Raw genomic sequence first — 14,285 nt, 5'->3', positions numbered from 1 at the left:
AGTCTTCCACATCCCTCTAAAACCATCATAGTCAGGTCTGCCATCATAGTATGCATTCCATGATACCGACTTGTATCTTATTTGGTTTTCTACTGCTGTAATAAAAAACCGTGGCCAAAGCAACTTGTAAAAGAAACTACTTAATCTGAGGACTTAGAATTTCAATGGGCTAGAGTCCATGATGGCAGAAAAAAGGCATGCAGCAAGAAAATCAGAGGCAGAGAGAGAGAGAGAGAGAGAGAGAGAGAGAGAGACAGAGACAGAGACAGAGACAGAGACAGAGACAGAGACAGAGACAGAGAGACGGAGACAGAGAGAGACACACAGAGAGATTGAGGACTAGACTTAAAATGGTGCAAAGCTTTTGAAACCTCAAAACCCAACCCCAATGACACACCTCCTACAACAAGGTCACACCTTCTAACTCATCCCAAATCATTCCACCACCTAAGTATTCAAATATATGAACCTAAGAGGGTCAATCTCATAATCTCATATAAATCTCCAGCCCACAGACATTTCCAGAAATAAAAAAAATCTATACCTCAGAATCTAAATTTGAGTGGACAAAGTAGAATGGATATTGCATACAAACCACTAAGTGTTGGGATATACACTGATCAGAATATTTTTTGGAAACTTCTTCAAAAATAACATTAATGTTTCATAGTTAAAAAGATTGTGAAGGAGAGATTATTTTAATATTTGCAATTGAGCTTCTATGTTGACATTCTTATTGAATGAATTTGAAGTATATTCAATTTCATAATAATATAATGTTCAGAAAGAGACATGAAAATAGTATGAAATCTTCTCATATTCTTTTTAATCTTTTACAACTAAAAACCCATAAGTGGTATGCATATGGATACACGCACAGATACTTATGCCAACATGAATGTGTATATGTACACATATACACTCTCAGAAATGTGTGTGTGTTCATGTGTGTGAATTTGTAGAGGTCTAAGTACACCCTTAGTGTTGTTTCTTTGGTGCTACTCTTTGGAGGGGTCAATGTCACTCATTGGCCTAGAATTTGCTAATAGGCAAGGCTAGTTAGACAGTGATCTCCAAGGATAAACTTTGTTCACTATGCTAGCACTGTGATTGTTAGTGTGCACTACCACACCAGGCTTTTATGATATGGGCTCTGAGGATTGGAATCCTGCCCTTGGGCTTATTGCTCATCTTCAATTGTGATAATATTTGACTTATTAACACAAGGAATCCAAATGCTGTATATATTATCACATATAGGATACATGTATGTGAATATAAGTAATATCCATTGAACAAATAAAAAGCTATGCATTTAAAGAAAGTAAATCAAGCCACTAAGATAATTTCACTTTATGTAAAATTATTGTGACTTAATTAAAATATATAATCTTTATATGCTTTTATGCTAGTGATGGTTTTGAATGAAGTACAAAGTATCCAATATTATCAACATGTACACACAAACACATCACACATTACACAGAGTTCTTGGGTTATAAACAGAGCCTGCTTCACAGTACAGCCAGGTCAACAGCTAGAGTAACAGCACAGCAAAGCAGCCCCTTCCCGACACACCTCATATTTGCTTATAATGTGATGTTGATCAATGGAGATCCCTAAATAAGCAGCAGTAGATGTCTCCTAATAGAGTGAAGGAGTGCAGAGGATTTCCTAAGTTACTTCCAGGAGAGAAGCAGTTTTCTTCTTTCCCGAAATGAATAAGGGAAATAAAATGGCATTTGTTACATTGCCCTGACCTTTGAGAATATAAATATGTCTTTCCAAGGCCAGGACAAACTCCAGATAATGTCCTCTAATACTGGGTTTTGTCTCTCCTGGAATGTAAATACTGAGGGAGATAATATTAAGTCCTTGGGGACTAATTCAGGACTTTGTCTGAGCAATCACTCTGGCTCAGGAGGAGATAAAAGAAACTGGATTGCCCCTGTACATTAAATCAGTTAACTAGGCAGATGACTACAGATATAATCCCCATGGGATGTGAAGAGTAAATGTTTCTAGAAGTAAAGGCAACAATTCCTTGACATTGTATTATAACCATTTTTATTTTATCAAGGTTCTTGGATATTTATTTATTTTGCAAAATACCGAGAAAAAGAAAACAAGTTACCTATTGCTTTCCCAAAGTTTCTGTGATGTAGTTTAAAAATATTAACAACATAGGCATATTTTCTAAGAGCATTTGCTGGATGTTTTTCATTGTTGGTTAAAATGTAGATAATCAGCGTGTCAGAAGCAAAATTAAGTGAAAACTACAATACAATTATTTTCTTTTTCTATTTTTTTACTTAAAATGGATTCCTCACCCATACATTATGTCACAACCACAGTTTTCCTTCCTACCCTCCTCTTAAACCTCTCCCCTCTTCTCCAGATCCATTCCTCCTCTGTTTCCTCCTCAGAAAAGACAGGCAAACAGGACAGTACAAGATACAACAAGAAAAGGCAAAAGTCCTCATATCGAGGCTGGAAAAGACAACCCAATAGAAGGAAAATAATATCAAGAGCAGAAAGAAAAATAGGGGTACACCTACTCCCACTGTTAAGAGTTACACAAAAACAACAAGTAAACATCCATAGTATATATGTAGAGGACCTGGTGCAAATTTTGAACATATGTTATTCCAAAATGAGAGCTGAATGAATCACTGACCTTCTGTGATCTGGGAGCATTTGTTAAGTCTAGACTCAAGCTGAGAATTATTTTTTATTTTGTTTTATTTTATTTTTTATGTATTTTTATTTAACTTTTTACTCATGTCACTTTCAGTTCCCTCTCCCCCCTCCTCCCCATTCCCCCAATCCTCCCAATTCCTCACCTCCACTCCATCCCCCCTTTGCTCCCCAGGGAGGGCAATGGTTTCCATGAGGGATTTTCAGAGTCTGTCACATCATCCCGGGAAGGGCCTAGGTTCTTCCCCATGTGTCCAGGCTTGGAGAGCATCCCTCCACGTGGTATGGGTTCCCAGAGTCCCTCTGTATGCCAGGAATAAATACTGCTCCAGTCTTCAAGGTCCCACAGATTGCTAAGGCAACTGGGTTCCAGGAGTTCAACTCGGTTCACAGCTATGGGTGTCTGCCTCTGCCTCCATCGGTCACTGGATGCGAGTTCTAGGATGGCATATAAGGTAGTCATCATTCTCATTATCATGGGAGGCCATTTAAGGTAGCTTTAAAGCCAGTTGGTGTCATTCTTGTAGATCTGTGAAGATCTCACTAGTGTCAGATCTCTCCTCCAACTTATACTGGCTCCCTCTCTTATGATATCTCCCATCTTTTTCTTCTCTATTCTTACCCTGGCTCAACCTTCCTGCACTCAATTGAGAATATGAATCAACCTGGACCAAAGTCTAGAGGGACCAAAAGCTTACATCTGTTTCCTCCCATGAAACAATTGCCAGGCTCTGGAACAAAGCTGTACGTGAAGGAAGAGGGTGGAAAATCTATATAAATTCTTCAGTATCTCTGGATCAATTGTGAACTGAGCATCTTGGAATACTTGAAACCACATATGGATTCAGTTTAATAAAGCTCCTATTTCTGAGCAACTTAAGTTTTACAATGTAGAAATTACCAGTCCCTTAGCATATCATTCAACATAGACAAAGGGTCAACATTTTGGGGAAAATAAATACAACACTAGTGTTTTCAGTCAGCCTAAAATATAGCACACACTAAAAATTTAGATGAGTAGGAAAAATTATAACCAATAGAAGACAGCTTTCAATATAATTAACAAATGATACTAGTAAGTAGGCATTAAAATTGCCTCTACAAAACACTTAATAAAATATTGATGAAATCAATCTGTAAAAAATTGAAAATGTTAATTCATATAGAAGATTTTTGGTTTTAAATTTCTTTCCTTAATTCCCGAACAACACCTGTGTCTTGTGGGGCACAGTTTCTAGCATTTTCCGGTATCATATTGAAGCTCTTGATCCATTGGGGTTAATCTGTATGCAGGTTGATTGATATAGGTCTAATTTAATTCTTCTACATGTGGACATCTAGTTTTCATAATGCCATTTATCGAAGATGCTCTTTTTTCCAGTGTATGATTTTGGCATCTTTGTCAATTATCAGATTGCTGTAGTTATGTGTATCAATGTTTATATATCTTATCTTGTTTCATTGGTCTACATGTCTGATTTCTGAGCCAATACCAGACTGCTTTTATTACTATTGCTCTGATATATATCTTGAAATGTGCAATGTTAATTCCACCTACATTGTTCATTTTCCTAGGATTTTTTCAAATATCTGGAGTCTTTCAGGACTCCATATGAATTGTATGATTATTTTTCTATTCTTTTTGGAGAATAAAGTGAGGATTGAGATTGACAGGGGAATTGTACTGAATCTTTTGACAGAAGAGTCTATTTCATAATATTAATTCTACAAATGAATGAGAAATCTTTCCATATTCATGTGCTTGTGTGGAATATTAATTTAAGATGTGTTACATTTGTTTATGCTATGCAGTTTTTGTTTAATGATGGAAAGACATGTTACATTTGTTCCATTAAATAAAATTAACCTGCAGTCAGGTGGCTTAGCCAGCAACTAGCTGATAGGAAATGGTAGGGAGGAACCGTATGAAGTTTGGTTTCTTAAATTGGGGTGAAATAGAAGGGGGAGCAAGAGAGAAGAGGACACCAGAAGTCAAGCAAAGAGTAAGAGTGAAAGTAAGATATATAGATGTAAGAAAAGGAAAAGACCCAGAAGCAGAAGGTAGATGCTAATTCAAGTTACGAAAAGCTGACTGGAAACAAGCCAAGATAAGGCCAGGTGTTTATAATTAATGATAAGCCTCTCTGTGTGATTTATTTCAGAGCTGGGTGGCAGGCTCCCAATGGAGCAAAGAACCAATAGAGCAAAGAATTAAAACAACCAACAGCAGTGTTTTCCTCAATCTTTTTCAGAGATTTAAAGTTTTCATTGTAAAAGTCTTTAAACTGCTTGATTAAGTTTACTCCCAGAAACTTTATTTTCTCTGGGTTTATTGTGAATTTAGGGTGTGATTTCTCTTTGTATTTGTTGTTGATGCATAGAAAAGCTGCTAGTTTTGTAATATGATCTTATATTCTATTAATTTGCTTAAAGTGTTGCTCATTTCTACAAGTATTCTGATGGATTTTGGGGGCCTCTTATGCGTAATATAATATCATCTGTAACTAATGATAATTCGACTTCCTACTTGTATTACTTTAATTTTCTTCTCTTATTTTTCCATACTGAAATGAAGTATAGATGGTATTTAATGGTCAGAAATGAAGTTGAATAAAATTTACACACATTATAATAGGTGGAGGATAATTGAAGGAAATGAAAAAAAGCAAATCCAGAGTTTATGTAGATAAAGTTATACTTCTTGCAAAGGAAAGAAAGAAAGACAACAGGGCAGAATTTATAATTCACCCCATAACGACCAGTTTTCCAAAAATAAAGGATACCAACCCAAAGTTTTAGAAATCTCCACCAACTCTAATCAGAAGAACTCTTGAAACCACATGGAGGAGTTCAATTATCAATAGCAGAAAATAAAAGGTAAAGAGAAAAACAGCATATTTAAAAATTATACATGTTCCTTAATGATACATAACAGGAATAATCAAAGGAAAAAGTGCTCACAGATTTGAGTGTGAGGTGGAATATAGAATAGTTCAGAGGGAGAACATGGAAGGAGAAATGATGTAATCATATTTTAATTTAAAAATGTCAAAAGTTGACCTTAAGTCAAACCACTGAACAAACAAACCAGAAAGTGAGAAGTAACCAAATAACAATGTTAATAATTTGCTGAGTGGAACAGAGATGATAAAGGGATGGTGATGCCTCCATAGTATCCTAAATTACTGACAGCTTTTTCAAAGTAGAAGTAAAATAAGGCCTTTCTAAACAAGTTAATACTGAAAGAATATACTTATTTTTAAAAGTGGACAGCTAAAGCTACAAAAATAAATGTTAATCTCTGACTCAATATCTCAACAGGGAAAAACAGTACTACCAAAGTATGTAGACTAGGAACAGTAACACTATTTGATGGCTTTGTACTAATTATTTGAAAGCTCATTAACCACTTACCTAAATTGTCAGGATGCACGATATGTTCAATAAAAACATAAGATTGAAATTATATAGAGTACACCATGTTACAAATGTTATGTATTTAAAGCATTATAAATCCCACTGTAAAATCATAAAATAAATTTCAAATACAATTTTGAGATGTTGAAACAGTGATTCAGTTAGTTGAGAAACTAATACTCAACAAATAATGAAAATTTATTAAATTAAGGCCCAAAATTAATAAAAAGGAAATCAAGTATAAACTAAAAACATTAATTAATTCTTGAAAAATTATTTCTGAAACACCAAAAAAGAAACAACATAATCCACATTGAAAGTGAAATTGCTAAGTACCGATTGCATACAAAACAGTTGTTAAGAGAATATTACTGCAAATTTTCCAACATGAAATGTACACATTTCTGAGAAAAGACACCTTCAACAGAATGAAAGAGGAAAGTCTGAGAACTTCCTGGAAGATTTTCGCAAAACCGACTGTATTACAGCACTCTCACAAAGAAACTTGGGGTGGACAGTCTTGTCAGTCTCTCCAAACATTTAAACAACATTAAAACCAGTGTTACATTAAAACCTCTCATGGATGATATAATAAGGAAAAGTTCCACATATCAGTATAATGATACTAAAACTTGAGGGTCTAATTTCCTTCTTCTACATATGTATCTAGCATTCACAGAACTGTTGAAGATACTATCTTTTATCCAACTTGCATCTCTTATGTTATTTTGGAACCATTGTCAAATCCAGGTGTCTGTGATTGTGGGGGCTTATATGTAAGTCTGGGTTCTTTATTCTATTCTTCTGATCTCATGTCTACTATTTTTACTAGTATTATATTGTTTTTGTATATTTCTATTTATGTGAAGCATAACATATGTTTTCATCAGGATTGAATGTGTCGATGGCTCTTAGTGGAAAAGCCATTTACACAAAATTAATTTTTCTAATCATGAGAATGGGAGATACTTCCATTTTCTAGTGTCCTTTCCAAATTCTTCATTTTTCCATGTTTTCAATGTAGATATTTTTCACTTTCTTGGTTATGTTTGTTCCAGGTATTTTGTTGTTGTTTGTATGTTTTATTTTTGTTATTGTATGTGGGATTGTTTTTCTAACTTCTTTTTCAACTTGTTTATAATTGGTATATAGAACGGTTTCTGCTATTTATATGTTAATTTGTATCTCACAAGTTTAATGGAAATATTTATGAGCTTTTAAAATATTCTGGTAAAGTATTATGGTCTCATATATAGAATCATATCACTTACATATATTAATTATAGTTCTTATTATGCATTCTTCATATTTCTTTCCCTTCACTAAATGAAACCTAATTAACCTCCTTGGAAATATTGATGGGTGTGATAATAATTAATGCTCCTGCTTTGTTATATAAGGATGAAAGAAATGCTTTCAATAATTTAAAACTAACTTTGTATTGGTGTGGATTCCTTAAAGATATCTTGTATAGCATAGGGAAGGGCCACTTTATTTGTAACTTACTAGCATTTAGATAATGAATGGGTTTTGTGGTAGGCTAAATTTAATATATCCACCAAGATTCTTGGTCCTTTTCAGACAAAGTTAAAACAATTTGAAGAATAGCTTGGTGGATTCTATGTTAATCTCTGCAGTCCCAGTGTTGCAGTAGAGAGCTGCAAGCCTTTGTCTACATTGGAATCCTGGAGAAGTAGGTTATAATGTCAGTGAAGGAATGCATCTTCCAGAAGATAAACTTGACTGGAGAGTGAGGGCAAGCAAACAAAAGCAAAAGCTTCCTGCTTCCATGTCCTTTTATTGAGGCTCACTGGAAGGTGGGGCCGAGATTTAGGAAGGGTCTTCCCACTTCAAATAATTCCCTGAAGAAAATCCCTCACAGGTGTGTGCAGCTGTTCAGGTTTTAGTTGATTTCCAGATGTAGTCACGTCTCAATCAATATTAGCTATCACAGTTTTCCTTAACATATGAATTTGCATTTGTTTAACAAATTTTACATGTCCCTCCCAGATTCCTCAAAGACAAAATGATGAAATTTTGTATGAAAACAATATTCAGTCAGATGAAAATAGGTACAGTGCTACCACTATAGTTTCACTATAGAAAAATAATACTGTTCCTAAAGTATTTTTAATTTTAGAGTAATTTAGATTTTTGTGTTTTTGGGAATAATATATGTATGTATGTATATGATCATATATATATATGATTTTCCAATATGTTCATATATTGGAACTGTCTAAAAAATATGGGAATTGGAATTTTGTTTAGATCCAAGTTGCAAAGACACTCATTTTGCTGCTGTCTCATTACCAGCTATTCAAAGTCCATTTTGACTTTGAGAAGACACACCGAATTTGTGATTTCAGACCCATCTTCGAGAGTGTTCCTTTCAGGTGTCAGGGATGATTGAGGAGGCAAAAAGCCAACTCTAAAATAAGAAATGCTGATGATAATTGGATGTCTTTTAAAACTGATGTTGTCATGACAATCTCTGGAGCTGAGGGAGTCTATTCTCATTGGAGAAAACCGAGGAAGCTGAATGCAACACCATATGCCTTGGGAATATCAGAGCTGATCACACCCAAGATAATTTTCCATCTTTGACCCAGCACAGGGAGAATGGAAGCCAAGCGTGGCAGCTGTTGTTATGAAGTCTCTAATTTACAGAGCTGGTCTACTGCATTTAGTTGTGGTCAACTAATTCCCTCCATGTGCCACTTCAGCCTTTATGACATTTTCTGCACACTCCATTAGTGCTTTTGCTTCACAATGAACTTACTCACTCAAGCTTCAGATCTAGGAGTTATTCTGGATCCAAACCAGCTTTCTAATCTTCCCCAGATTTTAAAAAGAAAAAGAATAAAGGAAAAACTTCTAATTCCTGCTGATTTTACTTTCTCAGATACTTTATTTTTCTCAGTCTTCATTAGATTACATAACTGAAAGCAGTGACTCAGTCACCAGGCTTGGTGCCTCATGTCTAAAGTGCTGTGCAGGGAGGAAAGTCTTAGTGCAAGGACACTAGTGAGCTTTAGTGAGTTTGAGGCTGCTACGTGCTCTGTGGTGGATTTAAGGCTTTCTTGCCAGGTGAGCTATCTAACAAGAAACTTAACAATTTAATTACTTCAATAGACTCCCTTGTGCTGCTTCATGCTTAGCATTTCTGGGTTTTGCTGTTTTCCTCTACCAGAGCTTCTCTCTACAATGAGAGTTTTGGCAGTTTCTACACAGCCTTCCATATACATTTCAGATAGCCAGTCAAGTCAACACCTTATAAATAAATGTAATACTGCTAGGGTGAACTCAGTAACACTCTATGAGTATATTCACCTTAACACTTGTGCTGATCATAATTCATTTGTTTATAACTCATCTGAACACGTAATAATGTATCATTTATTTGGGGCTTTCTGGTGTTTAACACGAGGATAGGTCATAACTCTCATACATCTGTGTCATACTTACTTTTCCATGGGCTATGACCAAATATCCAGACAAAAGTAAGTTAGGGAAGAAATGGTTTAATTCAGCTCTCATTTCTTGATTTCACTCCATCAGAGTGGGAAATCACAGCCTCAAACTATTGATAGAGCTGCTCACATTGTAGCCACAGTCAGGAAAAGAGAGAAAAAAATACCTGCGTGTGATTTCTCATCATCCTTTTTTGTTTTTCTCAATTCTCCCAGGGACCATCCTGGGAAATGGCACTGCCCACATTCAGGGATGGGGCTTTCTACATCAATTAATCACATTAAGAGAATTTCTCATGGGCATGTTCCTAAAATAACCTAAGAATTCCCCAGGGAGAATCAAATCTCAGGTGACCATATATTATGTCAAGCCTACCATTCAAATGTACCGTCACATTTGAAGGAACATCAGTTCTGACTGCTGCCAGTGAATACACATGAGGATATTAATGTGATATAAGTAATAGAACTCCCTGATCATTATACAGAAAATATTTAGGTGCTTAATCATTACCATCTGCAAAAGCCAAAGGCAATTAAAAGCCAAATAGTACTTTTCTGTTTTTATAAAATGGGTTAAAATATATCAAAGTATAATGCTCAACATTTCAATGTTTTTGCTTTTTTTCTGCAGATTGCTGCCAATTCCTGGGGAAAGTCATGGGGAGAGAATGGCTATTTTAGGATTCTTCGAGGAGTAAATGAGTCTGACATTGAAAAATTGATTATCGCAGCATGGGGCCAACTGACAAGTACAGATGATCCATAGCTATCCAATTCTCATAAGGTCATACATTTAAGTAACTCATTAAATTGAATTTTAGCAATGTAAGGTTCTCCGAGTCAATGCAAGTATTGCATTTTTGCTGTGGGCAGAGAACATTCCTTTTTTTGCTTGTTTTACTCCAGTATCTAATCTTTTGTTCTCTTTATGCTACTGAGTAAATTAAAATACTAATAAAGAAAGAGTGGCTAAATGTCATTAAAGTTCCCTGAGTGTTATTATTTTGCTCTCATGATGGTGACCCCTTTGATATTAATTGTTCACAGTGTGACAGGATTATTTTTCAAATTTCATATCAATCCTTTATAGAAATTATATGAACACACAGTTCAACTGAATAGTCCATCAGACAACAAAAAGCAAACTCACTAGTGTCCCAGCTCCATAACTTTGTTTTCAACAAATAATGTTTTCTTAGTTTAATCATTGCTTATGTTTTGCTGGAAGCACAAGAAATTATTGATCATTCTCTCAATAAGCTAATATGTTGTTTTCTTTTATTTTGTCTAAATTTTGCTTGTAGCTTTACCCAAAATGAAAAGTAACACCATATAAACAGCTACTTGAGTGCCATAAGTGGTCCATGAGATGTAGACAATAGTAATCAAAGAAAACCTTAGAGGCTGAAAAAGAAGGATTGTCTTGACATAAATACACATCTATTTAGAGAAGCAAGTACACTCTCTGTAATCCTTACCATAAAATTAACCATAAATTTATGCATAGAAAATTAACATATTAGGCCCTTAAAACAAAACAGCATGATGCCAAGAGTTACAAAGAACAAATGCAGTTTTTATCACAAACATTTAACAGTTTACTGCTTGAGACTGTAAAAAGTAAGCTAGATTAATATTAATTCTGATTTCAGTCCTCTGTAGTTGGAGAAACAAAAATAAGAACATGATCTTTTTGTAATTCAATGACATCTAAATAGCAGAACAATAGTCATGAACATAGCTGATCATGATGCAATGGTAGAATAGCCATGTTCTAACTTTCTGGGTACTCCATAACTCTTATTTTCATTGTAAGGATTTTTATGTTATATTCAAAAGGTACTTTGATTAGATAAGCCAGTCATGCTGAGAATGAGAGAATGCAAGGCACATAGATGTGTACCCTTTACCCCACAAAGACACATAGAAATGTCTGAAGTTATGTCAGTCATTAATCAATGCAGTGTTTTTCCTTTTTTTTTTTTTTTTGTTTTTTTGAGACAGGGTTTCTCTGTGGCTTTGGAGACTGTCCTGGAACTAGCTCTTGTAGTCCTGGCTGGTCTCAACCTCACAGAGATCCGCCTACCTCTGCCTCTCGAGTGCTGGGATTAAAGGCAAACACCACCACTGCCTGGTTAATCAATGCTGTTTTATCCCAAGTATCTACTCACTTGTTTTTTTCCCCCTCAAAGAATTTTCATGATTCACCTTATTGGTGGTGTTCCTCATTCAGTAGAAGTTTGAGAAGTTGATTTGTTTTGTTACCCTGGAATGCTTTAGAAGCAGTTGCTGCAACACATACTTTGTGTCTTAAAACAAATGCTTAGAAGGGAGGATATGGAAGGAAAGCATGTACTGACAGGCTAAATCCAGCAAAACCAATGATACCTCATAAAGAAAGAAGTAATATCCAGACAGAAGTCATTTCTGGAAGAAAGGGTTTATTTTAGTTCACATTTCTAGATTCCAGTACATTATAGTGGGGAAGTCACAGCAACAAAATATTGAGGGAGCTGCTTACAGTGTAGCCATAATCAGGAACAGAGAGCAAAAAATACCTGCATCCTAGTTCTCATCTTGTTTTTTGTTTGTTTGTTTTTGGTTTTTCTCATTTCAGTCCAGGGTCCAGCCTAGGAAATGGTGCTGCTCATATTCAGTGATGGGTCTTTGTACCTTAATTAATTCTTCAGCTGAATGATGCTCTGCAGTCTCTTTTTGTTTTTTTTTTTTCATTTTTTGTCTGGCAAAGGTGGGGAAAGATGATCCAGTGTCAAGAAAAACGCAAGCAAAGAATAGCAACCTCTGCTTGTTGAATATCCACCCTACAATTGCAGAAATAATACAGACCAGGCAACAGAAATGTTTACTGGCAGTGTCTCTCGTGGGTATTAAAACACAAGCAATACATTGTAAAACTGAGAATACCATATGCTGAGCGTCTCCTTTCAAAAGAAATCATCATGATTCAGTCAGTGCACATACATTATGCTATTCAAATGGAAAACAATATTGGAAATATTTTCCCCATTTGACTTCTGTGCTTAGATAATGCTGTTTAAAAATTTCCCATCTCTTGGAAGACAGGCGGGAGGACTCAATACTAGCCAGAGCTACATAGCAAAACTGTCAAAAAAGGTGAAAGAATGAAAGAAAGAAAAAAGGAAAGAAGGAAGCATAAATGAAGAAAAATAAAATATTCTATGTTTCTAATGTTTCCAATGATCCAAATAAGGAGGAAACTTAACTCAGAGAAGAAAAGGGAATGATAATACCAGCATATCAAACCATAGAGTCAAACCTAGGGTAAATTTATCCAGCAGAATATGATCCATGGTGAGACAGACACTAATTGGAGAGTAGTCCGCCAATTTGCTGAATTAGTGACTTACCTTATCACATAGACACAGAAAAGATGGGAACCATTGGTCTGGGCTTTCTGATGGAAAAGCCATAGAAGCCACAGAGCTCATCATGTTTATCACATACAGATGAACAAGAAGGCAGGAATATCATATGTAGATAAATTTACAAGGAAGCTAAGTAGGGTCATTATAAATAACCAACAAGGAGGCATATTCAGCTAATTTCAGTAGGAGTAGTCTGGGAGCAATCGTCAGGCTGTACACATCCTTGGAGAAGAAAGCTCCTAAGGATATTTTCTGCACATGGTGTCAACACTCACACTTGGACTGGAGGAAGGCTGTGCATCTCTATGAGCACTTGGTGAAGGCTTTGTCACTTCCATTGGACTGAGGCACTGCTGTCCTTGACATGGTTGTGCCCATGTCAACAACTCTTAGGATTTCACTTGCTCCCTATGAGCTACCCCAAGAATAGAATGCTTTAGTTCAGAAGAAATAGTTACACAACAAATGAGGCTTGTACAATTTCTTATGCCATTTTAACTATTTATTTTTCTCTTTTTGTTCACATTCATGTAGTCTTCTTGTTTCAAATTAATAATATATGAAAGTAGAATTGGCCACAATATGATTTTATTCAACCAGGAAAATTGTCTCAGATTAGAAGATACTTGACTACCAACACCTGATTTTTTTCCTGTCTACTTAGAAATTTGGGCTTTGTTGTGGGTTTCTGTTTAGATTAATTATTTCCAAATTTTTCTTGATCAAACATCCTGAATATTGTATGTTGAATTAATTCTTGGGCATTTCTTTGACTTGAACTGTGTCTCTTCAGATGGCATCAAGAAATATGCAAAAGATGAATTAAGGAGGGGGAAAACATGATAAATATATACTATGTGGAATTTTTTAATTAAAATGTATAAAACCTCCCCCATCCCAGCTGCAGCACTCAGGAAAACAAGCCCTGTTCTTCTCCTTGGTCAGCACAATAGATCTGACACTGTTGGCAGAGGCTCCAGTGAGCTCCCAAGGGTATGAGAATGGGATATAGCTGGTCACATTCCCCTTATCTGCCATGTGAAGGTGAGGGCTGAGGAAAGATATCCTACCCCTCCTTGCCCATGCTGTCTGGTAGATGAGGGAATGGGCCTTTCCCCTTCACTCAGGAAAGTGGACCCTGCATTTTGCCCTGGCAGCACAGTAGATCTGACCCTACTGATAGGGTTGCTGGTGAAATGTACGCATCAAACTCCTTGACCGTGGGTGTCAGTGAAGAGGCCTCGGCAATCTATGGGGCCTTAGATAGTAGACCAGTACTTATCCTTGG

General features: G+C 35.8%; 1 protein-coding gene across 2 annotated transcripts in view; it reads left to right on the top strand.

Moving 5' to 3' along the window:
- Positions 1–10,569, top strand: part of Tinag (tubulointerstitial nephritis antigen) — a 79,794-nt gene extending 69,225 nt beyond the window's left edge. For both annotated transcript variants that reach the window (XM_040740216.1, XM_005073716.4), the window contains exon 11: positions 10,222–10,569. In XM_040740216.1, coding sequence (XP_040596150.1) covers positions 10,222–10,356 — 135 coding nt within the window. In that variant the 3' untranslated portion in view covers positions 10,357–10,569. The remainder of the gene's footprint in view (positions 1–10,221) is intronic.
- The last annotated feature ends 3,716 nt before the right edge of the window (positions 10,570–14,285 follow it).

Source organism: Mesocricetus auratus, unplaced genomic scaffold (genome assembly GCF_017639785.1).
Source record: "Mesocricetus auratus isolate SY011 unplaced genomic scaffold, BCM_Maur_2.0 Super-Scaffold_100691, whole genome shotgun sequence".
In the NCBI taxonomy this organism is placed as follows: Eukaryota; Metazoa; Chordata; class Mammalia; order Rodentia; family Cricetidae; genus Mesocricetus; species Mesocricetus auratus.
Note: the sequence above shows the minus strand (reverse complement) of the source record. Positions and strands in the feature narration are given on the sequence as shown.